This window comes from Lutra lutra, chromosome 11 (genome assembly GCF_902655055.1).
Source record: "Lutra lutra chromosome 11, mLutLut1.2, whole genome shotgun sequence".
NCBI lineage: Eukaryota > Metazoa > Chordata > Mammalia > Carnivora > Mustelidae > Lutra > Lutra lutra.
Window position 1 is genome coordinate 1,280,615 of NC_062288.1, and position 22,344 is coordinate 1,302,958.

The following is a 22,344-nucleotide window of genomic DNA, read 5'->3' on the forward strand; positions in this document are numbered from 1 at the left end:
ACTGGCTCAAAGCAGTCGGTATGTCTAATCGGCACATGTAGGAGGGAAGGCCGTGGGGCTCCTTGGGAGGCCTGATCACGTCTGTGGTCCCTGGTAGGGCTCCTGTCCTGGGTAGGCTGCTGAGGTCCACGTAACAATCACAGTGAAAACAGCCCTGCCGCCCTGGCCTTGGCTGACTGGACTAGGGGGTAGGGAGGCCAAGGCTATGGCATGGCCAGGTTCCCCCAGGAACCCTGGCATGCCCCTCAGCTGCTTTTTTCCAGCTCTGTGGGGGTTCTGCTGTGCAGCTCAAAACAGGTCCCTTTATGAGCTGAGCAAGGCCTTGAAGGTGGGTGGGCACCTGCCTGCCCAGCAGGGGTGAACTCACAGAGCTGGGCCACGTGTTGTGATATGACCGCGTGGCAGGGTCAGCTTGCAAGGGAGCTCTTCCTCTAGGACCTGGTGCACGAGGGAGAATCTGGACTTCAGAGAGCTTGGCCACCTCCAGTCCCACGGGTGCCGCATGCATAACATCAGTGCCTCCTGCCTGCGGTCTTTCGCATACCCACCTCTTTTAAGTCTTACAGAACAGTACGAGCCATTCCTGGATACCTGCGTCCCGACTCCTTCGATTAATCATGTGCGCGCTACGCTTTGCATTACGTCATACCCATGTCCGAATCCTGCAAAGGCCAGGTGAAAAACAGGATGTCCCTTCACCCCTAACTGCCCGTGTGGATTTCCCAGAAACCAAGAATTCTCTTTCATAATCACAACACAGTGATCAAAGCCAGGAAATTACAGGACAGATGATAGTATTTTCCACTCTGTAGACCTCACTCAGCCTGTCTGATCTCTGCTCCCTGCAGGATGCCCGGTGCCTTCAACCTGCGATGATCTCGCCTCTTTGTCCTAAATGATACCAGCGCAGGGAATCATAGTTTTTGCTTGCTAAACATCTACTAAGACTACTGTTTGGAATATAGTGTCTTACCATTCCAGCAACACACCGAGGAAACAGGTTGTTTCCAGTTTTGCAGGTGAAAGAGAGAGAGAGAGGGTAGTGCTTTGCTCACCTTCTGGGGGCTTGCAGTGGGGCTGGGGCTACATCTGAGCTGGGTGATGGCTGGGTGGTAGAGTCGGAGGTGAGCTTACTTCTCAGAAAGAGGGACAACAAGGCTGGGGAGTTTGCAACCCCATAGACCAAGACCGGGGGAGGGGGCAGAGGCAGGCCCAGGCCAGAGAGGATGGGAGAGCCTCTGGGAGTGGAGCTGTGCTGTGTTACATGTTGTGGTGTGGACTCGCAATGTCCTTGACCTGAACCTATTTCTGTGTCTCTAAGATGATGATACAGTCCTCCTCTCTTCTATGAGGGCTGAATGAGGTAGCATAGGGGGAGTGCTTGGGGTAAGGCCAATGGTAAGGTATCCATTTAGTACGTGACAAGTGAACACATTCTTTTTTTAAGATTTTATTTATTTGACAGACAGAGATCACAAGTAGGCAGAAAGGCAGGCAGAGACAGAGGGGGAAGCAGGCTCCCCACTGAGCAGAGAGCCCGATGCGGGGCTCAATCCCAGCACCCTGAGACCATGACCTGAGCCGAAGGCAGAGGCTTAACCCACTGACCCCCCCAGTTGTCCCAACAAGTGAACACATTTAAATCTATTCTGAGCAAGAACTGTCCTCCTTGTCCCTTTGAACAATGCTCAGTGGCAAAGGAGAAAAGGGGCTCTGGGATTTTCTCCAGCAACAGCTGCCGCCTGCCCCCTATAGGACAGCAGTGTCCACACAGCATCTTGGGACCCGTCTGGCCTGCTGGTGCTGGTGAGCCTGTGTCTGTGGGCTACTGGCCTGGCGGTGGCCGGTGTCTGTGCTTTATGTTTTGCACCCAAACAGGGGGGATGTGAAAAAGTCCTCTCCACGCTCGGCAGTTGAAAATACCCAGGAAGAGGGCTGGTGAAGGGCAGGCGGGGGGACCTTCCTTCAGAAATGGAAACATTTTTCTCCAAACCCCTGCTCCTCTGGGCACGTTTGCCCATGTCTGGAGACGTTCTTGGTCGCCGGATGGGGAATGGGGTGCCCCCGGCATCTAGAGGGTATGAGGCCTGAGGCGCTCCTTACCCCTCGTGGGATGGCCCCTAACAATCGGGTACCAGCCCCCATCATCCCACCGAACATGACCCCTGACAGTGCTGTGTGGGATGGTGCCGTGGATCCCCGCAGGCGCCGGCCCTCCCCGCTCCCGGCTCCGATCTGGCTGCTTCCAACGGGGAGGTTGTGCAAGCCTCTGCAGTTCCGAGGGCCAAGGTCCCTCGGTGTGGCCGGTGAGACGCCCATTCCGGAACACCGTTCAGTAAACACAAAGTGACCAGGACGTAAAACTCTTACGGGACGTGCCCCGTTCGTCCCCGGCCATCGGCAGTGGGTTATTTCAACGTCTCCGGGCGCACCAGGCGGCTCCCGGAGCGCGGCGCGGACCCTTCGCCATCGGTGCTGCCGCGCTCGTGCCGCAGCCGCCTCCGTCCGTGCCCACACGGACAGTGGCCGGCCCGGGAAGCCCCCGCAGGCCGGGCCCAGGGGTCCTGGGTGCACAGGGACGGCCCCCACCGGGGCAGGGGGGAGAGCCGGCGAGGGCGAGCGGCCTTCACGTCCCTACAAGAGCCTGCAGAGGGGCGTCCCTGCGCTTCGCTGTGGGGAGCTCACGAAGGACAGGCCGGCCCCGTAACTCAACCCTCCGAGGGCTCCCCGAGCGCCGACCTGCGGTGCGGCTCTGCGTGTTCCCGGAAGCTGCCCGCCCCCGGACGGCTCCGCGCAGTCCCGGAGGGAGGGGGGAGGGTGACGATGGGAGGACTCAGGACCCTCCAAGAGGGAGGGGGCGGCCTGGGTGGGGACCGCAGGGGGGAGGAGGTAGGTCCTGGTGGGGACCCCAGGGGGAGAGGGCAGGTCCTGGTGGGGACGACCGCGGGCCACAGGAGGGAGAGGAGGCCCCAGCCTAGGGCAGGGGGGCGGGGCCGGGCTTACGCACACGCACCTGCGCCGCGGCGTCTTTTCCCCGCCCCTCCCCAGCCCGCGCCTTCGTGTTTCCGGCCGCTCCTTTCTGCATCCGGGGCATGAGAAAAACCCTCTGTTGGCTCTTGGGCGGTGCCTCGACCGGAACCGGAAGTCGGCCTCGAGCCAGGCGGGGAAGCCGGCGTCCGACCCGTCAGCAGCCTGCGGTGGTCCCCAGGGGCGGCGGCTGCGCTGCTCCCTGCTAGGCGGTCCCGCGGGCGGGCGGGCGGCCCGAGGGCGCGGCACCATGAAGCTGTACAGCCTCAGTGTCCTGTACAAAGGCGAGCACAAGGTGGTGCTGCTCAAAGCCGCGTACGACGTGTCCTCTTTCAGCTTCTTCCAGAGGTCCAGGTGGGTGGGCCCGGGCGGCGAGGCCCGGGGGCTCGTGGGAGGCCCGCGGGGTGGGGGCGGGCCCCGGGGGCCGGGGGAGCGTCGGGGTGGTCAGGGGAGGCCCGGCGTCGGACTGCGGCGGGCGGGGGTCGGGGGGTTCGCCCTCCCGCCCTGGAGTGCTGCGCTGGCTCCCTGCTCGGTGTGCGGAGCGGACCCGCGGGGAACCCTCGTCCTTTGGCCCGAGGAAGGCTTACGCTGCTCTAGACGGCGTTTTCGTGCCCGGTGTCTCCCCCGTTCCCGTCGTACCACCCCGGGGGCTTGGAGGGAAGCGCGGACCGCGCAGGTCCGCCCGCGGCCCTGGTGAGCTGGCAGGTGGCGGCCCGGGAGCGTGTGTTGTCACCCTGCGCCTTCTTCCCCGAGATTCTGACCCCGGCGTCCGCAGGCCACTTTATGTCCTCCGATGGGTTTTCCCCGCAGCTGGGTCGGAGGCGCTGGCGCCCCCCGGTTTATGGGGGAAGTCGTGCGGCCACGAGAAACTGTACCACAGCCGGCCCGGATGCAAACCCCGACTCCCGTGCTTTTCCCGGTTGAGTCTGGCGGAGCGAGGGCCGCGCGCAGCAGGTTTGCAGGCGCGGGACCTGCGGGCTTGCGGGAAGCTGTGTGTGAGGACGGCCGCGGGCGCTGGGCCTGCTGCTGGGAGGGGCGGGGCGCCTGGGCGCGCCCGGCGGGTGGGGGGACCCCGCAGGTCTGAGTCCCGGACGCTGTCCTCCGGCTCCGTCCTCACTGCTTCTGGGCAGCAGTTCTCTTGTTCTTTTTGTCGGAGAGGGGAATGCGGGGGGGGCCGACGCGCGGCTCCCTCCCAGGTCCCCGGGGTCATGACCTGCGCCGAAGGCAGACGCGTCCCCCACGGGGTCCCCCAGGCGCTCCTGGGCAGCAGCGCTTGATCAGTGTTGTGCTGGCCGGGGGGGAACCCGTTTCTGTTGTCGTTCGGTGGAAGCGGTTGGTTCTTCGCGAGCTTCAGGAGGTCTTTCGCGGATGCGCCGCTTTCTCTCCCACGCCCTCTGCTCCGTTCTGGCTGTTCTTCCTCTGGGCTATCCGCGTGTCCCGAAGGTGCTCGGCAGCGGCAGCCGGAGACCTTCGCCTCACCGCTCTGGGATGCCCCTGCCAGCTCCAGACGGCGGGCGCACTTGGAACCCGGCCGTGCCCCCACTGGCGCCCCTTACCGCCGCGGCGGTCCAGGCTTCTCGCCTCCATTCTTCTTGCCTCGCGGCGGCCGGACCCTGAGCTCCAAACCTGCAGATGGGTCCCCAGCTTTTCTCGCCGCTGTTTGCGAGCTCCTGCCACAGACCCAAGCCTCCGTGTCTGGGCGCGGCTGTGCCGCGGGCTCCGCCTCCGCTCGGCTGTACTGCGGGGCCTGCCTCACCTGGAGGCTCTCTCCGTGGGGTGAGTTTGAGCACATGACGCTCTCAGGGTGACGCTGGGCCCCGGCTGTTGTGCTAAGTGCCATGCGACCCTCGCCGCGAACCTGGGTTTTGTGAGTGGGGCGTGGGGCAGGGCTTGCGGGTCCCAGAGCTCCCGGCCCGGCGGACACTGTGAGGCTGGAGGTCTCCTCTCTGCAGCGAGGGGGGCTGCACAGAGTCTGGAGAGCCCCCGTTCCTCCGGTCGAGCTGTTCTCACCTGTGGCCCTTCCATTCCGGCCGTCTCTGCTGGGCCCACGAGTGTCCTCTTCTCCGCCTTTGCACAAGTCACTTCCTCTTCCTCCTTGGCTGAGCAGTGGCCTCTCAGCGTCCTGGGGATGGGGTGCTGGGATGACCCTGCGTGGCCGCGGCCGTGCTCCGTGCGCTCTCATGGTGGACGCGTGTCCCAGCGCAGTGTTGCGTGCGCAGGGTTGTCCCTGGGTGTGCACTGGCTTCTGCTTCTCCGTGCTCTGGCCACAGCGCTACCTCGAGTAAAGCCCATGGGAATCCCCACGAGGCTCGAAGCGGGTGGTCCCGGTCGGCGAGGTCGCAGACGGTGCGGCTTGCAGAGCTGCGAGGGTTTGTGGCTAAACGGCGTCTCTTGTTAGTCCCTGAGGTCGGGAGGGAAAGGAATGAGACCCAGAAGCCGCGGCCCCTTGGTGTCTGTGCTCAGAGGTCACCTTCCATGCTGCTGGGGATGGGGACGGGAAGAGGTAACGTGTGTTCCGTCCTCAGCGTCCAGGAGTTCATGACCTTCACGAGTCAGCTGATCGTGGAGCGCTCGGCGAAGGGCAGCAGAGCGTCTGTCAAAGAGCAAGGTAAGAGGACCCGCTGCCTCGTGCCTGCGCCGCGCCTGTCCCTTCCTGCCTCGGGCAGCCCGTGGCCCCCTCCCAGGCGCGCCCCACGCCAGGGGCTGCCAGGACCGTGCTCCTCTCCAGCCTCCTGCTTCCGCTCGCGCTCGCTCCCGCGGAGCCGTCAGCGGCCACCCCAGGTGCTTCTCCTTCCGCCTGTGGCGGGCACTTTGCCAACAAGGCTTCCCCGTCGTCGCGCTGGGAGTGCGTCCTGTGCTCCCCAAGTTTCGGACCAGGAGTCCAGAAACTCGTTTTTCTCTTGGCTGTCGTTCACGTCTTCATAGTTCAGGTTTTCTGTGAGAATCGTGAGGCTTTTCTTGGGAGAAGCGTGTGTGACACAGACCACTGAGGAAGGACAGCTGTGTCACGTAGATTGTGGGAAGCGCACTCTTCGGGGACTGGGGCCACAGCCCTGGAGGCCACGTGTCCGTGATGAGATTTCTGTTACGCCCCGGGGGGGGTGCCCTGTGCGTGCTCTGCGCAGCCTCCCTGTCCTGCCCAGGAGATGAGACCGTGAGCACGGACGTGTAGTGGGTCAGTCCGGGCAGCTGGCTGAGAGCTGTGTCCTCCAGCATGGACCCGGCCGCTCCGGTCTGGGGCGTGCGCTCCCACCGCCCGCTGGCCCCTTGCTTGCTGGAGATGCAGGCAGAGCCCAGACGGCGGTGGCGCCAGTTTTGTCCTCCATGGCCCTACACTCACGCTCCGCTGCCCCCTCCGACTGCAGCGCTCACGGCCTCTCCCTCTCCTCTCTGTTGTCCACGGTTGGCAGGCTGCTCTGTGCGAGCATCGTCAGGACGGGGAGGTCCTCCTTTGTCAGCTGTGACCCTTACGTTCCTCTTCCCCTGGGGTGTAGCCAGCAGTGTCCCGTCTGAAGAGTTTTGAAAGTGAGAAAAATTCATACCAGGGATGGGACCTGCTTCCCGAAGTGCTTGTACAGACAGAACCTTCGGATAATTTGATGATGATCTCAGGCCGGCAGGGCCAGGTTTTTTGTAGATGGACCTTTTGTCCCCTCCTCTTGCGTCTCCTCTCCCCCGCTTCCCCCTCTAGCCCGTCACAGGAGCAGACCTGATGCCCCGAGAGCTGATTTCCTGACGTGGGGCTGCTCTCGGGACTTTTAAGCAGCTGGAGGCTGCTGGTCTTACCCAGGGTCTCCAGCTCGGGGGCAGGCCAGAGCATCTGCGAGCGGGCCAGCGCTGGGGCTCCGGAATGTAGCGGAGAGGCACCTGGGACCGCCTCCCCTCGGTAGCTTTCTGCGCCCGCGGTGGCTCCTTTAGAGCCTGCTAGGCCCGCCAGGCCTCTGGACACCTACTTGTACTAAGGTGGCGTTGGGCCATGCCGGTGCCCGTGCTCCCTCCTGTGCTGTTCTGTGTGAGTCTGACTGAGCCACCAGGGAAGGGCTCAGCATTGTGACACTTTCATGATTGCTGAAGATGTCCAAAGTCCTCACGTCACCCTGCGCACGTCTAACTTTTCCTTAGAATACCTGTGCCACGTCTATGTGCGAAACGACAGTCTCGCAGGAGTGGTCATCGCTGACAGCGAGTATCCATCCCGGGTGGCCTTTACCTTGCTGGAGAAGGTGAGTTTGTGGTGTGGCCGGGCTGGCCTGGGACAGGCAACGGTGGACGGTGCCCGAGGTAGAAGGGACTGAGTTATGTGTCCAGAATCAACCCATTTTCAACGTTTCTTCTTGCTCTAAACTGAGAGATGGCCCGGCATCCCTTCCCAGTTTCCTTTTCTGGAACTGGTTTCTGCCAGTGTCTGGGCTTGTGGCCCTGGTGGCACCGCAACCTGGCCACTCTACAGCAGCATTGCAGTCTCCTTCTGGGCTGGGGCCTGAGGTTGGCTGTGGCTGCACCTTCAGCCCTGGCCACTGCTCTGGCCGCTCTAAGGGCTGCTGCCTTCCCCACTGGCGACTGTTTCCTCCCAGCCACGGCCGACTCTGCACTCTGTCCTGTGACCACCCCGGGCTGCTCCTTTCCCCCACGTGGGTGTCGGACCGCCATGGGGCCCAGCGCTGTGGTGCTCGTCAGAAATATCTCGAGGATGCTGGCCGCTGGCCTCCGGCCTCGCTGAGCACCAATACATTCACCAGCACGTGAGATGTGCTGATTGCTTCGGTCCTTGGGTCTGGCTCCCCTTTCACAGAGCTGTTCTGGAAGATGAGAGGGCACGGACTTTCCCTCTTAGAACTGCGGAACCCGGTAGAAGGGAAAGTCTATAGGTTAATATTCCGATGCTCTTGTTTTCTTCCAGATGAGATCGGGGTGAGGGTGGGTACATTTTGTTTCTAATTGCCAGAAATCTTCAAACCTTGAGCCTAGATTTGCCCTTGGCCGTGAGCTGTGCTCCTCCTCTCTCGGGCTCTCTGTTCAGGTCCATGTGGCTATGGGATGGGCTCCTTTGTCGTGCAGGTACTGGACGAATTCTCCAAGCACGTGGACAGGATAGAGTGGCCCGTCGGGTCCCCTGCCAGCATCCAGTACACGGCCCTGGACGACCACCTGAGTCGGTACCAGGTAGGTGGGCAGAAGCCTGCAGGGTGTGGCTCTGGGCGATCTCCCAGCAGCCTTGGTGTCGGCATCCCCATGAAACACACAGGGACCCACTCTGAGACCTGGACCCCGAGCTCACGCGGGCTTTCCCTTCTCTGGGGTGTGCGTGCGCAGCCTGCGGTTTGTGAACTTGTAAGCTGGCTGGTTCCCCGGTTTGAGTTTTGTTTCCAGGTAGTCATTCTACTCCTCTTTGGCTCTTCCCTAGAACCCGCGAGAAGCCGACCCCATGACTAGAGTGCAGGCCGAGCTGGATGAGACCAAGATCATTCTGGTGAGTGGGGGTGGGGCCAGCACCCCTGGAGCCGGGTGTGGGGAGCCGCCCGGTGTGCGGTCCAGGCTTGGGTTTGGGGCTTTGGGGGCGTCCTCATGCAGGTGCTTTGCTGGAAGGGGTGGTTGCCCACCTCTCCCCCAGTGTCTCAGGCCACCCTGAGTCTGTGTTGCCTGCACCCATCTGGGTTCAACGCCGCTGTTGTACGAGGACCCCAGCTGAGACCTGCCGTGGCCCCGATGCCTCCCTGCCACGCGACGGTCTCCGTTCAGCGCCTCCCTGCCACTGCCGCCCCCCGCCATTTGTCTCCGAGCCCAGCAGGCGCCTCCTTGCAGGGTGGGGGCTATGGGGGCAGGAAAAGCCGCCTGCATTCACTAAACACAGACCTGGGGTCCTCAGGCCTGGTCAGAAGGGCAGGAAGCCCGAGTCTTGCCTGTGCTCAGCTCAGCTACAGCTGCTGCTGCCAATTCTCTCCTCTCCCTCCGGCTCCTCCCCTCCTGCTCCCCCCTCCACCCCCTCTCTCTCTGTCTCCCCCTCTCTCCACCTCCCCCCCCCCAGCTTCCCCTCTCCCCCCCTCCCCCCTCTATCTCCCACCTTCTTCCCTCCTCCATCTTTTCCTCTCTCCGTCTTCCCCTCTCCATCTCCCCTTCTCCTCCCCCCTCCTCCCCCTCTCTGTCTCCCCTTCTCTCTCCATCTCCCCCCATCTCCCCCTCTCTCTCTGTGTCTCCCTCTCTCTTCTCTCCGTGTCTGTCCTCCTCCCCTTCTATCTCCTCTCCTCGTCTGTTCTCTTCTTCTCTCTCTCCATCTCTCTCTCCGTTTCCTTCTCCTCTTCTGTCGGTTTCTTCCTTCCCTCCCCTGCCGCTGGAACCTCGAGCTCTCTTTGGCTCTCGCTGTGTCTGTTTTCGCCTTGAGTTTGGTCCTGTGGCCTCTGCCTCATCACTGGTCCCTGGCTTCCCACCTGGCACCAGTGTGTCTGGACAGTAGCCACTGATCTGTGGCTCTTCCGCTTACTATCCCCCAGTAGCCCTCAGGAAAGCTCTGGAGTCAGGTGCCACTCCCTGGCATAGCCCCACGGCCTTGGGGCCTCTCTCTTTCCTGCACGGTGCCCATGCCGGGGCCCCACATGCAGCCCTCCCGGATGCCACTGCGTGGTCATGACTGGCGCACACATCTCCCTGACGGGCATGTGAGCCCTCAGGACTGGGCGCTTGTCCTTACCCACCCCGCTCCCAGCATGTGGGACACACCCGTGCCCAGGCCCCAGCGAGCCTCGAGTGAGTAGAACTGAAGCCCAGCAGAGGCGCCTGAGAACTGCTGTGGGCTCCGGCCCCACGCCGTGCTCAGCACTGCCTCCTGGGGTCAGACGCCGGCCTGGGCGGGACCCGGGAAGCTGGGTGCTGCAGACACCGTGCGCTGAATGACGCGGTTTGGGGACTTCGGATCTGGAGTGAGGTGTGAGCGTGTTAAGGTGTCTCCGTGTCTCTTCATGGGCTTCTCTGAGTCCTCGCTGAGCCGCGGCCCTGGGCGCCCCTCGGCTGCTCCTGCTCTCCGAGCGGGGACAGCAGGTATGGCGTGGCGGCCCCGTGTGTCCGCAGAAACGGGCTTGCTGGCGCTGCCCTGTCCGTGCGCGTGTCCGTCTGGTTCGCTCCTTGTGCCGGCAGCCCGCGTCCTGGAACTCTGGTTTCGTGCCTTCCTCCCAGGCCCGTTCCTGTCCGTGTGCCTAGGTTTGCGCTCCTTGCTCCGAGGAAGCCCGGTGGCCTCGAGGTGCTGCACGACGTGCGCCGTGCACGGGCCCCTCGGGGAGCGGGAGTCAGCGTGTTCAGCGGGAGTCCGCGTGTGGAAACGTGGCCGTGAGCACGGTGCTCTGAGCCTGTGCTGGGTCCCTGGGACGGGCCCTGGGTCCTGCTCGTCGGGGACGCTCCTGACACTCACGTGGCGGGAGGAGCCCGCGGGAGAAGCACTTCCCGCGGCCGAGCCTGGGGGGCTCGTGTCCGCCTGCCGCGCCAACGGTGGGGCGCCCGCTTGTCTGTGTCCAGCACAACACCATGGAGTCTCTGCTGGAGCGAGGGGAGCGGCTGGACGACTTGGTGTCCAAGTCCGAGGTGCTGGGAACGCAGTCCAAAGCCTTCTACAAGACAGTGAGTGCTGGCCGTGCTGTGCTCGCTGCCGCGCCCCCCGGGATGCTCCAAGGCACGGGGTTGGGGGGGGGGCGGGCCCGGCAGTAGTGCGCGCTCCCTCAGGCGCCATGGGAGCGGGCGCGGGCAGAGGCCTGTCCCCGCCGCTCCTGCTGCCTGCTGAGCAGCGGGGCCTCCGGGCCTCCCACAGTGGCCCTTGTGCCTGTTTCCCTGGGACAGAAGTGGTTCGCTGGCGCGGACCACAGTAGGGCTGTGCATGCACCGGTGCTTTCCTGGGAGCCTGGGAGGGAAGCGGCCAGTGGGGCTCGGGGATCTACCGACCTGCTCTCTCAAAGCATTCTCGCGACACGCGCGGGGCAGGTGGTGCTGCGGGACCCGGGGTGACGCAGAGTCAGATGCTCCGTGTGCCGGGGGTTCTCCCAGTCCCCCCAGCCCACTCCGTGGCCCCAGCCTCCTGGGGTCGTGTCCACCTCTCTAGCCCCAGTGTGTTTCTGTCCAGGCTCGGAAACAGAACTCGTGTTGTGCGATCATGTGACGGCAGCCCGCGGAGGCCCCCGTGCCGAGCCGGCCTGGCCGTTCGCATCAGAACCGCAGTCCCTGGAGAAGCAGAGCCACCGTGGAGAGACCCGCGTGGGGACACATTTTCACTTGGGAGCTCCTGGCAGGAACTGAGGGGTCGTGGCAGGGCCTGGGGCTTGGGAACATTCAAATTTACATGTCCGGTGATTTTTGAAAAGCTCGTTTGAGGCCCCTGATGGCGTGTTCTTGGGCCAGATGAAACCATAAATTCGAATGACTCACATAGACGCTGCAGGGCTTGTCTCTAACCCGGGAAAGCGACCAGGCCGAGACCCCCGGGGGAGGTCAGAGCCAGCCTTGTGGGGGCTGTGTTTGTGCGCTGTGTTCACACTGTGGTAAAGCCGGGGTCACCCTGTCTGCAGGGCTGAAGGGGCAGAGCAGCCCTGAGGGCTGGGGCTGAGCAGGCCAAGATCCGAGCTGGGAGGAGCCCGGCCTCAGCGACTCCAAGGCTCCTTTGCACTGGGCCTGGGCGGACTGCTCGCTGAGGGCGCTGCCCACCCCCCATGTCACACGGAGATGCCTGTGGGCGGTGGGGCAGGGGTGTCTGCCCCGACTTGCAGCTTAGCCTTGCCTGCCCAGGTCACAGGCACCGGTGCGGCCTCTCTCCACCCTGTTCACCCACCTCTCTGGCAGCGAGACCATCATCGTGACCACCTGGGGCCCGCGTGCCTTAGCAAGTGGCCTTTGCTGTGGCCACTGTTCTTAGCCACCAAGGCCAGGTACCGGCCACTCCGAGGATTCCCAGTGCCCCACGTGTGGCCTGACCCCCAGCCTGGTCCCCACAGGAGCACTGCTAAGAGCGCCCCCCCCCCCCAGTGACAGAAGTCCCAGCCCTGAGCCTGTGTCCTCGGGCCCCACTGCCATGTTCTAGATTGCCTCCCCACGTCCTGCAGTGCTTCCTGAGGAGTGAGCTCATGGTTTGCCCTGAGACCTGGTCCCCGCAGGGTCCCATCCTCTGGGGTCCTTCCCTGAACATGCTGATTCTTGGCCTACCCGAGGTCCCACTGCCTCTGCACAAAGTGCCAGGCCCGGAATTGCCTTGTTTGGACCGTAAGGTGACATCTACATGCTTCTAAGGACCCCGACCCCTCACCCCAACAGGTTTACGCACTGGTTATCATCCCGCTCTGGGCCCTGTGCTGGTCAAAGGAGTTGGCCAGCCCTGAAGGTAACCCGCCCGAGGTACCCCCTGGGGTGCACGGACCCAGCCTGTTCACTGGTGCCCAGGGGCTGTGACCTCCCCTTAGGAAGGACGCGGTATCTGACTCCTCCAACTTGGGAAGCTGCTGGGAAGAAGCTGGTGTGGAGGCGTGGGTCTGCAGGGAGGGCCGTGGGGAGGGTGGCGCAGGCTCACGCCCGAGCTGGCATTTCCCCAGCTCCTGTCGTGGTCTCGTGGGGAAGCATTTGGCAAAGGGTGTGTTTTAATAACTGTTGCCTGACTTCTCTGTTCTATTTGAAAGGTTCTTATCTGGATAAAGTTGTCTTTTGAAATTCCGTAATAGTTTTCTGCTTTGTTCGAGCCTCAGGGACCCCTCCTTGTGTGCAGCTGCGGGGTGCAGGGCATGCTGAGGCAGCGCCTGGGTCCCACCCCCAGACCTTTCTGGCAGGAGCCAGGGGAGGGAGCGCTGAAGCAGGGGAAACAGCATGGGGAACTACGCCGCAGCAGCCTGGGCCACACAGATGGAAACTCCTTGGGAGCTAGGGGCGCGGCCCTGCGGGCCTGGGGGCATCGCGTTCCTCCCGGGTCTGCGTGCAGCTGAGGAGTCTCCAGTCCCGTCCCAGTTTAGGGAGCGAGCGTGCCGACTGGTCGTAAGGAGGTCTGCGGGCTTCACCTGTTTCACTGCTGGCCCCGGGCCTTGCTTTCAGCCTTATTTGTGCCCTTGGAAGTGCGAAGCAGGCTTGGGGTTTCTGGCTGGACCAAGGGCACCGGTTTTTCCTGCCTGGAGGACCTGCTGGAGTATGGGGTCTTCGGAGCTTCGCTCAAAGCTGGTGCCATTTAACAGGGACAAGCTGCAGTCTGTCTCGCTGCCTGGCTCGGGCATGGTGACCACTCACCCAGCCAGTGTGCGGGTCCCACCCCACCCCGGCCGGGCTCAGGATCCGTGGGTGGGTGGGGGTGGGCAGGGCTGTGCTGTGTGCCCGCGGGGAGGCCTGGCCTGGATGGCCGCCTCGGATTACAGCTGACTAGCGAGCGGAGCCCTAGATACCATGCTGGGCCCCGAGCCGCCGCCCGCTCACGCACCGCGCTCCAGATTCTCTGCGCCAGCTCCCGGCTCCTCTGTGCCTCCTGGTACAGCCCGCCCTCCCAAGCGCACCAGTGGGGCGCCAAGAAGCCGTGTAGCCAAGGGCTCCTGTCCTAGTGACCCCTGGGGCACTCCTCGCGCCAGAAGCCACCTACACACACGAGTTGGGAGCGTTCGCTGTCGAGGCGCACGGTGCTGTAGGAAAGCACAAGGCGGGAGGCACGGACAAGCACTGGCAGGGCCCGGGGAGCCAGTGCGGAGGGGAGGCCGCCCGTCTTCGCGTGAGGGCTGCGGGCGGCTGTGCGGTCAGGGGTCCTGCGGTCAGGGGTCCTTCGGCCAGGACAGCCCTGTGGTCACGAGGAGGTGCGTTTAGGCAGTCCTGGGGTGACGTGGTCCTGCAGCCATGAGCTCAGTGCTAAGTCAGCTGGCACAGACCAGCGGTGGCCCCATGTTGCAGGGGTTTGGCGGGCAGCTGCTGAGGGACAGGCCAGGGGCGTGGATGACAGGAAGAGCAGGGACTGGATCCCGGGGAAGGAGAAGGAAGGCTCTTGCTCTCCTCCATCCCCCAGATTTCTGCTCTGGGAATCCCAGCAGCCACCACCCTCCCGCGCTGCACAGCACCGTGATGTCCGTGCTGGCCCGTGCGCCGACGGTCTGCACAGCCCGGCCGCACGCATGTGGAATGGACGCACAGAGACGGTGGAGGCTGGGTCCCGGCTCTTCCCACACAGAACCGCCATGTGGCCTCCCCCTGAGAGGCCACCAAAGAGGCAGGGGCTTCGGGGTGTCCAGGGCCCAAAGAGGGGGTGTGCGGCGGTGGGTGCAGCGGCGGCCTGCGGTGGCAGAGGGGCGGTGCAGTGGGGAAGCGGGCTGGACTGGGGCTTGGAGGGGCCCCAGTGTAGAGCCCCCAGCTGCACGTGAAGCCGTTTGTCCTGTTTTTCTTTTATTTGCAGTTTCCCGAGACAGAACAAAATAATGATTTTTTACACTTACAAGGCTCAGAAAGAAAAGACAATGGAACTCAGCAAAAAGAGAGAAGGGGGGCCGGCCAGCACTGCGGGCAGCTGGCCCTCCACAGAGCAGCCACACCTCCGACATCTAGCTAGAAGAGCAGGTGTGGCCTGCCCGAGAGGGGTCATGCAAAAGAACTACCCCCGGAAAAATCCCCAATTATCCCAGACAGGCAGCTCCGTGGAGATAACAGGTGAGGGGAGGAGGGGAGGAGGCCCCCGGAAGTGAGGGTGGCCAGGCCACACGATGTCCACGGTGAGCCCTGCCGCTGCCCGCGGCCCAGGGAGCCTGACAGATGTTTACCCTGTGTCCGTGGGTGGGGACAGCTGTCCTGAGCACAGCCGTGGACGGGCAGGTGAGTGTCCATTCGGAGTGTCTGCTGAGGGACAGTCCCCTTGGAGACCAGCCTCCTGTGTCCCATTCCCCACTCTGTGCCCCTCCCGTGGCTTGATTTGTGGGGGAAGATAAAGAAAATCCTTGTTGAAAATGTGAATTAAGGGGCAGGTGTTGGAGTGGCAGGGCCCGCAGCTCGGCGATCACAGCCCATGACCAGCCCACCTGGCCGGCTGCCCTGGGCATGCTCTGCTGTCGTCGAACCCCGGTGCCCATCAGCTCACAGGTGCACATTGTGATGGGCCCAGCCTGTCTTCTCCTCATCCCGGGGTCCCTGTCACCCCCGCCACCCCCACACACACGGCAACCTGGAGAGGCCTACTGGGGGGTCCACCGCACCTTGCCCCTCAAGCCCAGGGTAGCCCTCCCTCCCTCGGCTCCGAGCCTAGACTCCAAAAGCGCACTGTTCACAAACCCCTGCCGCGCCCGCCCCGGCCTGGGAGCGCGGGGTGCCACGCACCGCCTTCTGACCCCTCTCCTCCTCCTGCCTCTGGACCAAGCCCAGAGCTCCTCTGTGGCCGCACCGGCTGGTGAGGGAGGTGGGCCACCCCAAACAGGAGGGAGGTGCTGTGGGAACCCAAGGGTTCCCCTCCCAACCGGGCTGCCACCAACAGCATCCTCTCGGCCAGACTCTGCCAGTTGGGAGGTCAGTACCTCCCCGGCCCTGGAGAGACCAGAGTGGGAGCCCCAGGCCCACGGGGGCTTCTCAGATGGCTCATCGGGCCCGCGGGGGCCGGCCCGGCCTCTGCACTGCTCATCCATGCTGGGGGCACGAGAGGAAGGGAGGGGAACATCCGTGCTCGGGTCCCCTTGGCCCCAGGTGGCCGACACTCCTGACGGCAGCCATGCACGGCGGGTGGGGGTGGGGGAGGTATGCAGACCTAACAAACACCGTTCCTCTGCCCAGCCCCTGTGGACAAGGTCACTGCCCCACTGCTCCCCGAGGGGCCAGGAGTGACAGACACGTGGAGCATGGGTGGGGGGGTGCCCCGCGGTTCAAGGCCCCACAGATGCCAGTGGTTTGTACAGCTTTTGCCTTTTTTTCTCCTGTTTCATCCAACATCAATTTTTTTTTTTTTTTTTTTTTTTTTTTTTTTTTTGGTGGCGGTTGCCATCTTGTTAAAAAGAAATCACATCCAGTCTTGGTTTTCTGCAGACACAGGCACCAGGGGAGGAACGAGGCAGACACAAACATGCGACAGGCAGGCCGCGGGAGGGCGGCCGGGCTCCAAACACTGAGTCTGTCCCACGAAGCCGGCCACAGCTCTGAAAGGTGGGGAGGGTGGGGGTCAAGGGGGAGAGGGGGTCAGCTCTCCTCTGTCCCTACCCAGGGAGAAGGGGTGGGCGGGGCATTCGCTCTCGTCCGCGCCCCCTGGGAGAAGGGGGAGAGCAGGGATGGGCGTGGCCTGCCTATAGTGTGGGGGCGGCTCTGCCCGGCGTCCCCCGCGCACCCCAGGAAAGGGCCCGAGCCGGCACCCACCTTCACTGCAGCGGCGCCACGGGCGCGCCTGAGCAGTGGAAGTGCACGTTCTGCCACTTGCCGTCGCGGCGGTGCCACACGCGCGTCTCCTCGGACTGGCTGGTGCGGGGCCGGCCCTGCCCGTCGATGTACTGCGTCAGGCGGATGTAGGCGATGCACGCGGCGTCCTCCCCGATGACGTGCACGTGCGGGTTCAGGATGGTCGTGTGGACGGGCTTGCTGTTCTTGGCGAGCACTGTGGGCAGAGGCGGGGGGCTTGCCGGGCGCCCTGGAGAGCCTCTGCCCAGGGAAGGGGGACAGGGAGGCCACCTGGAGGTCCAAGGGCCCCACGCCGCTGTCCGGGGCGGCCCCCACACCCAGCCCGGCACTCACGGTTCTCGAAGTAGAATCTGTGGAAATCCATTCCTTCGACCAAGTTGCCCAGCGCTTCAGGCTCGAACGAGGTCAGGCCTGGGTCACAGATTTTCCTGGGGGGCAGACCCAGGTGAGGAGAGGCCCCTGCCACCACCTGCCCCTCCCTTCACCGCAGGGAAGCCCCCACAGCCCGCCCCAGGCCCCCCAGGACCCAGCCCAGATGCCCCGCTCACGCGTAGGCCTCGAAGTCCCCGTTGTTGACCGCCTCGATGAGCTGCTCGGTGATCTTGATGACCTCCTGCTTCCGTGCTGCGGGGACACAGCCGCCCAGTGACCGAGGACCACCCCGTGTGGCCATGCAGAGGCCCTAGGGCAGAGTGTCCCCAGCCCCCACCCACTCTCCAGGAGGGACCTGATCGGTCCGGCTCACACTGCTCCCTCCAAGGTCACCCACAGCCCCCACATTCCCAAGTCCACAGAGCCACGTCTGTCTTACATAGAAGGTCTCCATGTGATAGAAACACCGCGTCTGAGAACGCAGAAAGGGGAAGCAAAGCCCGCCATGACTGTGGTCCCCAGTCCCTCCGGCCGTGTCCCCTGGAACCGGCCCTCCTGGCCTCTGCCCACCTAGACTCGGCTCCCAAGCCCCTGCCACATCCAGCCCCTCTCCAGGAACATCTGGTAAGGGCTGGCTGTGAAGCGGTGGGGTTTGAGGGGTGGGGGGGAACCAGGGTCTACGGGGTCAAGGCGGAGAAGAGGGCAGGGAACGGGCCGGGGGACCAAGGAAGGAGACACGGAGTCTGTGGGTCTCTCCCTGGAAGCCCACAGCCAGCCAGCTGGCCTCCTGCCTGCTTGGGTCTCTACCCGTGTGCAGTCCAGGGCTCGGGCGCCAGCCCCCCTCTGTACCCCCCGCCCCCGGCATCACCAGCCCACCTAGCACCCTCCGTCCCGGGGCTCTGGGCTTCTGCCCACTTGGCCTCTGCACTGGGACAGGCCTGGCCCCAGGGTGCTGACCTGCGGTCCCCGTTCTCTCTTTAATCACAACTTGTTTCAGAGAATAATGCAGCGGTACCCACTGCGGATTCAAACCTGGATCACTTTCACGGCCACGGAGACGCTCATAGAAATAAACCAGATAGAGCTGTGAGTGCCTGTGTTCCCCTAAATCTCGTGCTTCACTCCCCCTCCCCAGAGGAGGACTGCCCTCTGGTGGGTGCTTAACTGTCTCTGTGAGGACATGTACACCCCCAAGTACACACACACGTCGAGCGTGCGCTCACACGGCTCCCAGGGACCTCTGAACGGCAGTGCTCCCCTCAGTAAGCCTCAGACCCAGCCAGTGTGGGATCCCACAAGCTCCTCCCCATAAGCTCCCTGCCAGGTCACTGCACTTCCAGCAGCTTCCCTGGCTCCCCAGCGGCTCTCTGTCCCTGCCACTGGGCATCTGTCTGCACTCCGGCCACCGGCACCCCTGGGAACAGCACCCCCGTGCACTGATGCGTGGGCTCCAGTCCCAAAGCACACACAGCAGGGTCTCCAGAGGGTGACTCCGCATTCGGAAGCATGTGCCCACCGCCCTGGCATGGGGCTGCCCGGGCTCCTCCCCACCGCCAGCACCCTTGGCTGCCTGCGTGCCCCCTCCCACCAATGCCCACCTGAATGGTGGGCGCCGCGCAGTGCACGTGGGCCCAGGCGGGCCTCGTGTGCCGCACGGGGTCTGGAGAGTATGGGCAGCGGGAGCTCCGTGACACGCGGGGGCTTGGTGTCACAGGGGAGGGCAGGTGCCTGTTTGCACATGGAGATTCCTGTGTGCATGGACCTGAGAGCTGCTCCAGTCTCGGAAACCCCTCCCTCTGGACCCAGCTGTGTTTGTGCAAAGGCCCCCTTTCCATTTCTCACCCAACTCTGTGTCTGGACCATGCCAGGGTCTGGGCTCCGGGCTGTCTCGCCCAAGCCCAGGCCTCACTGTCCGGTCGGCCCTGGAAGCTGGTCCCCAGCATGGTGGGCTGCAGGCTCCGGGAACCCCATGTCCACCCATATCCACTGGCAGAGCTCTGTCCCTGGACCCACCACACTCTACTCTTGGGCTTGGGACCCGAAGCAGGAAGTCGTCGGACATTTTGGGTCCCTCTGCATCCCCAGTGTGTGACCTCCCGGCAGCCTGCCCACCCCTCTGCCCTCTGCCTGAGCATTTCTGCTTTGGGGACGGTTACCCACTCTCCCAGGTCCCTGTCACCACTGCAGTCCAGCTTTTCCCTGGGGACCCCAAGCTAGGCCCCCCCCATCCATGTAGGGGAGGACAGCACCTGTGTGTCCAACACCCAACACCAGTTGAGGCCCCCTTTCCACATCAGCACCCCACGGGAGCCCTCAGCCAACAACCCTGTGACCCGAATGGACTGACATGTCCGGTCTCACATCCCGTGCATCCCGTACTGTGGTAAGTCACCCCAATCTTGCCCTTAATGAAGTCGTTGTGGCGTGTTTCTAAGCCAGTTGTAAGACAAAACGAGAGTAGAAAGTCAACATGAGGCTTTGGGGTCACAGCACACATTGCCGAGTTCGGGGTTTGGGACCTGGTGTCACCGATCTGCAGACAAGCAGGGGGAGATCGCAGCAGGGCTGCGGGCTGTAACCTGCCATCTGCCCCCCGCCCCCAGCCCAGGCAGCTCCGCAGACGGAGCAGAGGTGTGTGGGCAAGGGTCTGGCATGGGAAGGGTCCCGGCGGTGGACCAGAGCCCCTACACTCCCTCTCTTGGGACAAGCTAACAGGCTGGGAAAGGGTCTGGTGGGACCCCCGCGGCCCTAATCCGCGTCCCTTGGCAGTGGGGGCACCAGGAGCCACAGCCCCCGCAGGCAGGCAGCAGCAGATCAGCCGTAATCCCTGATTATGGGGAACACCGCCTGGGCCCGTAGGCACCGACCCCATTTACACATGACGACAGCTGGCGGGCAAGTAACCTGGCCCCAGAGGTGGAGACGGGGGCGCCCCGGCTTGGACACCCACGACCGCGCGTCTAGAGAGCCAAGTCCCCTCTCGGGGCTGACTCCACCCATCCTTCCTGGCAGACCCCCTGCTCTCGAAGGGGCTGTGGTGCTGGGGACTTGGGCGGGGGCACATGCTGGAGCAAGGACGCCGTCCCCCGGGGGCCTCAGCTCCCTAGGGCTCCCCACTCCCCTGCTGCTCCTGGCCCCCCAGCACCCCTCCCTTCAGTCCTGCTCAGGGCCCCTTCTTGTGGTCCTCACCTCCACAGCTTAGTTCAGGGCAGACCCCAAGATCAGCCCGGGATGCAGTGCTCAAGGCATGCCCTGTCCTCAGAGCCCCCAACCCGGCCCGCGATGCAGACTGAGGGCAGCTCACAGTCCTGGGTGGGCAGCCCCCCTAGGGGCACTGCTCCACGTCCCAGCCTCCAGTTTCCTCATCTGTGAAACCAGGGCCAAGAGGGGCCAGGGAGACGGGCACACGGATGCTGCCAACCCCCTCCCAGGCTCCGTTTGCACCCTCTCCCTCACCACAAGACTCCCCTCCGCCCCAGCCCTGTGACCAGCCTCCGTCCCCGGGCCAAGGCGGCCCAGACACCCGCACCTGGCCTCGCCCCTCTGGCAGAGTACAGAGCACTTCTGCGGGGGGCCACTGCTATCCGGAGGCCGTCCCGTGCCCTCCTGGCCATTGGGGTGGGCTCAGCTTCCCCGAAGCTCCTGTGCCCCCCACGGTTGCTGAGCTTCGCTCCCCCTCGTCCCTGCCCAGGCCCTCAGGCCCCGCACTCACCCAGCCACTCCCCAGCCATGCCCAGCCCTGGCCCGCAGCCTCTCATCCGACCGTGCCTCCCCGCCTGGTGACTCCCGGCAGGTGGCGAAGGGGGGGGCCTGCAGCCCTGGGGTGTCACCCATCCCTGTAAGCGATCCTGGTGGCAGTCGGCAGACCGGCTGGCGAGACCGGCTCCTCCCTCCCTGCCTGGGGAGGGGCCCCAGCCCAGCGCCGGCCCTCGCCCCCCCAACCCCTCTCCCTGGGCCCCTGCAGCCAACACTGTGTCACAGGGGCCACAGATCACAGGCGCGAGGCTGTTGTCTGCCCCGACCGCTTCCGATTCCTCCCTACAGGCGTTCACCCGCCCTTCCTTAGCCACAAGCTCCTGTTCTGAGGCCAAATGATACCTTCGTGTCGAATTCCCTGTGCTCCCCTTTCCGCCCGCTGCCCCCCAAGCCGGCCCCTTCCCAGAGTGAGGAGGCAGCACACCACAGCCGGGGGTCTCCACACCCATGAGCCCCCAAGGAGCAGCCAGGGGGCCCCCCAAGGAGCAGCCAGGGGGCCCCTCAAGGTGCTACTTACACAGGGCCAGCGGGGGGCCTGGGAGACCTGGAGATAGGCAGGGTGGGGGGGGCCCTGGGTTTCCAGAGCTGAGCCCCTCCTCACCGTGTTCAGGATGGCAGAGAGCCTGGGGGCTGGGGCGGAGCGGACCAGACGGGAACGGGAGGCTTAGGGGGGGCACACGAGACAGAGAAGCTATGGGTGGACGAGCTAAGCCAGACGGACGAAGGGACAGAGGGGGACACGGGCACAGGGAGGGCAGAGGGAGTGTGGGGGGATGAAGGTGGATGCGGAGGACACAAGGAATGTGGGGCCCAGAAAGGGACGTGAGGGACACGGGGGTGTGGGGGGGGGACACAGGAGAAGTACGGGGCACGGGGGATGCAGGTGGACGTGTGGGGTGAAAGACAGGGAAAGTGGGGGACGGGGATGTGGGTGGATGTGGGGGATGAAGGGGGACGGGCGGACGGGGACACAAGGAGGCACAGGGGATGTGGATGGACGGGGATGGGGAATGTGGGGGACGAGGGGACGGGGGCACAGAGGAGGGGCTTCAGGAACATGCGGGCGGCGCGCTGTTAGGCCCATGGCCGAACAGTCGCTGTGGAGAGAGGGTGCCCCCCCCCCATGGACAGAGGCAGCCCAGCGTGTGCAGAGCCCAGGGAGGACCCAGCTGGGCAGCACGGCCAGGCCTCCCTCCTCTCGTCCACGGCCTGCGGTCATGCAGTCGGGAGAGGCTACGCCTCCGTGGGGCCCCACAGGGTGCTGTGACTGGGAAGGTCAGGCAGGAGGCGTGAGGGAGGCGAGACGCACCATGGACTGCCCGGAGGGCCCTGCCCATGCCCAGGACACCATGTTGGGGAGAGGCCTGGGGCAGTCTGCAGTGCTGGTGGAGGGAGGAGGAGGGGAGGGCGGCGGCTGGGAGCGCCTGCACGGGGAGTGGGCCCTGAGCCTCCGGCAGCGGGAGCAGCTGAGGCCGTGCACCACGGCAGTAAGGCAGCCGGCCCAGGGGCGCTACTTACACAGAGCGGGCAGTGGGCCCTCAGTGTCCAGGGCCCCCGAGCCCCTCCCCACGGAGCTCAGGATGTCAGGGACCCTGGGGCCTGGGGTGGACAGGAGGCTGAGCGTGAGCGGCCTGGGGAAGCAGTGCCCTGCTGGCTCCCGCCCAAGCAGCCCCTGGCCAGTGTCTGGAGTGGGGTGGGGGGCCTCAGGCCCGGCGGGGTGGGGAGGAGGCTGCCATGGCGGGGGCAGAAGGGCTGAGGCAGCCCTACAGAGACAGGCTGCTGGAGGACAGACCCCGCCCGCAGCGGGGGACCCCCGACCCACTGACTTACGCCTTACGCGGA

The 22,344-nt window shown here is 64.4% G+C and overlaps 2 protein-coding genes across 15 annotated transcripts in view; one reads left to right on the plus strand and one right to left on the minus strand.

The window, feature by feature from the left end:
* The first annotated feature begins 3,114 nt into the window (after positions 1-3,114).
* Positions 3,115-12,703, plus strand: YKT6 (YKT6 v-SNARE homolog). Its single transcript, XM_047694760.1, has 7 exons — positions 3,115-3,381; positions 5,553-5,635; positions 7,150-7,250; positions 8,086-8,190; positions 8,432-8,497; positions 10,531-10,632; positions 11,129-12,703. The coding sequence occupies exons 1-7, from the start codon at positions 3,278-3,280 to the stop codon at positions 11,162-11,164; spliced, it is 597 nt and encodes a 198-aa protein (XP_047550716.1). The 5' UTR covers positions 3,115-3,277; the 3' UTR covers positions 11,165-12,703.
* A 3,207-nt stretch (positions 12,704-15,910) lies between these two features.
* CAMK2B (calcium/calmodulin dependent protein kinase II beta) overlaps positions 15,911-22,344 on the minus strand; it is a 77,356-nt gene continuing 70,922 nt past the window's right edge. For 13 of the 14 annotated variants that reach the window (XM_047694755.1, XM_047694750.1, XM_047694744.1 and 10 more), the window contains 4 exons: positions 16,923-16,998; positions 16,708-16,802; positions 16,336-16,570; positions 15,911-16,121 (listed from right to left, as the gene is read on the minus strand). In XM_047694755.1, coding sequence (XP_047550711.1) covers positions 16,338-16,570; positions 16,708-16,802; positions 16,923-16,998 — 404 coding nt within the window. In that variant the 3' untranslated portion in view covers positions 15,911-16,121; positions 16,336-16,337. Of the gene's footprint in view, positions 16,122-16,335; positions 16,571-16,707; positions 16,803-16,918; positions 16,999-22,344 lie in introns of those variants that run through there. The other variant, XM_047694756.1, reaches the window with a different exon arrangement.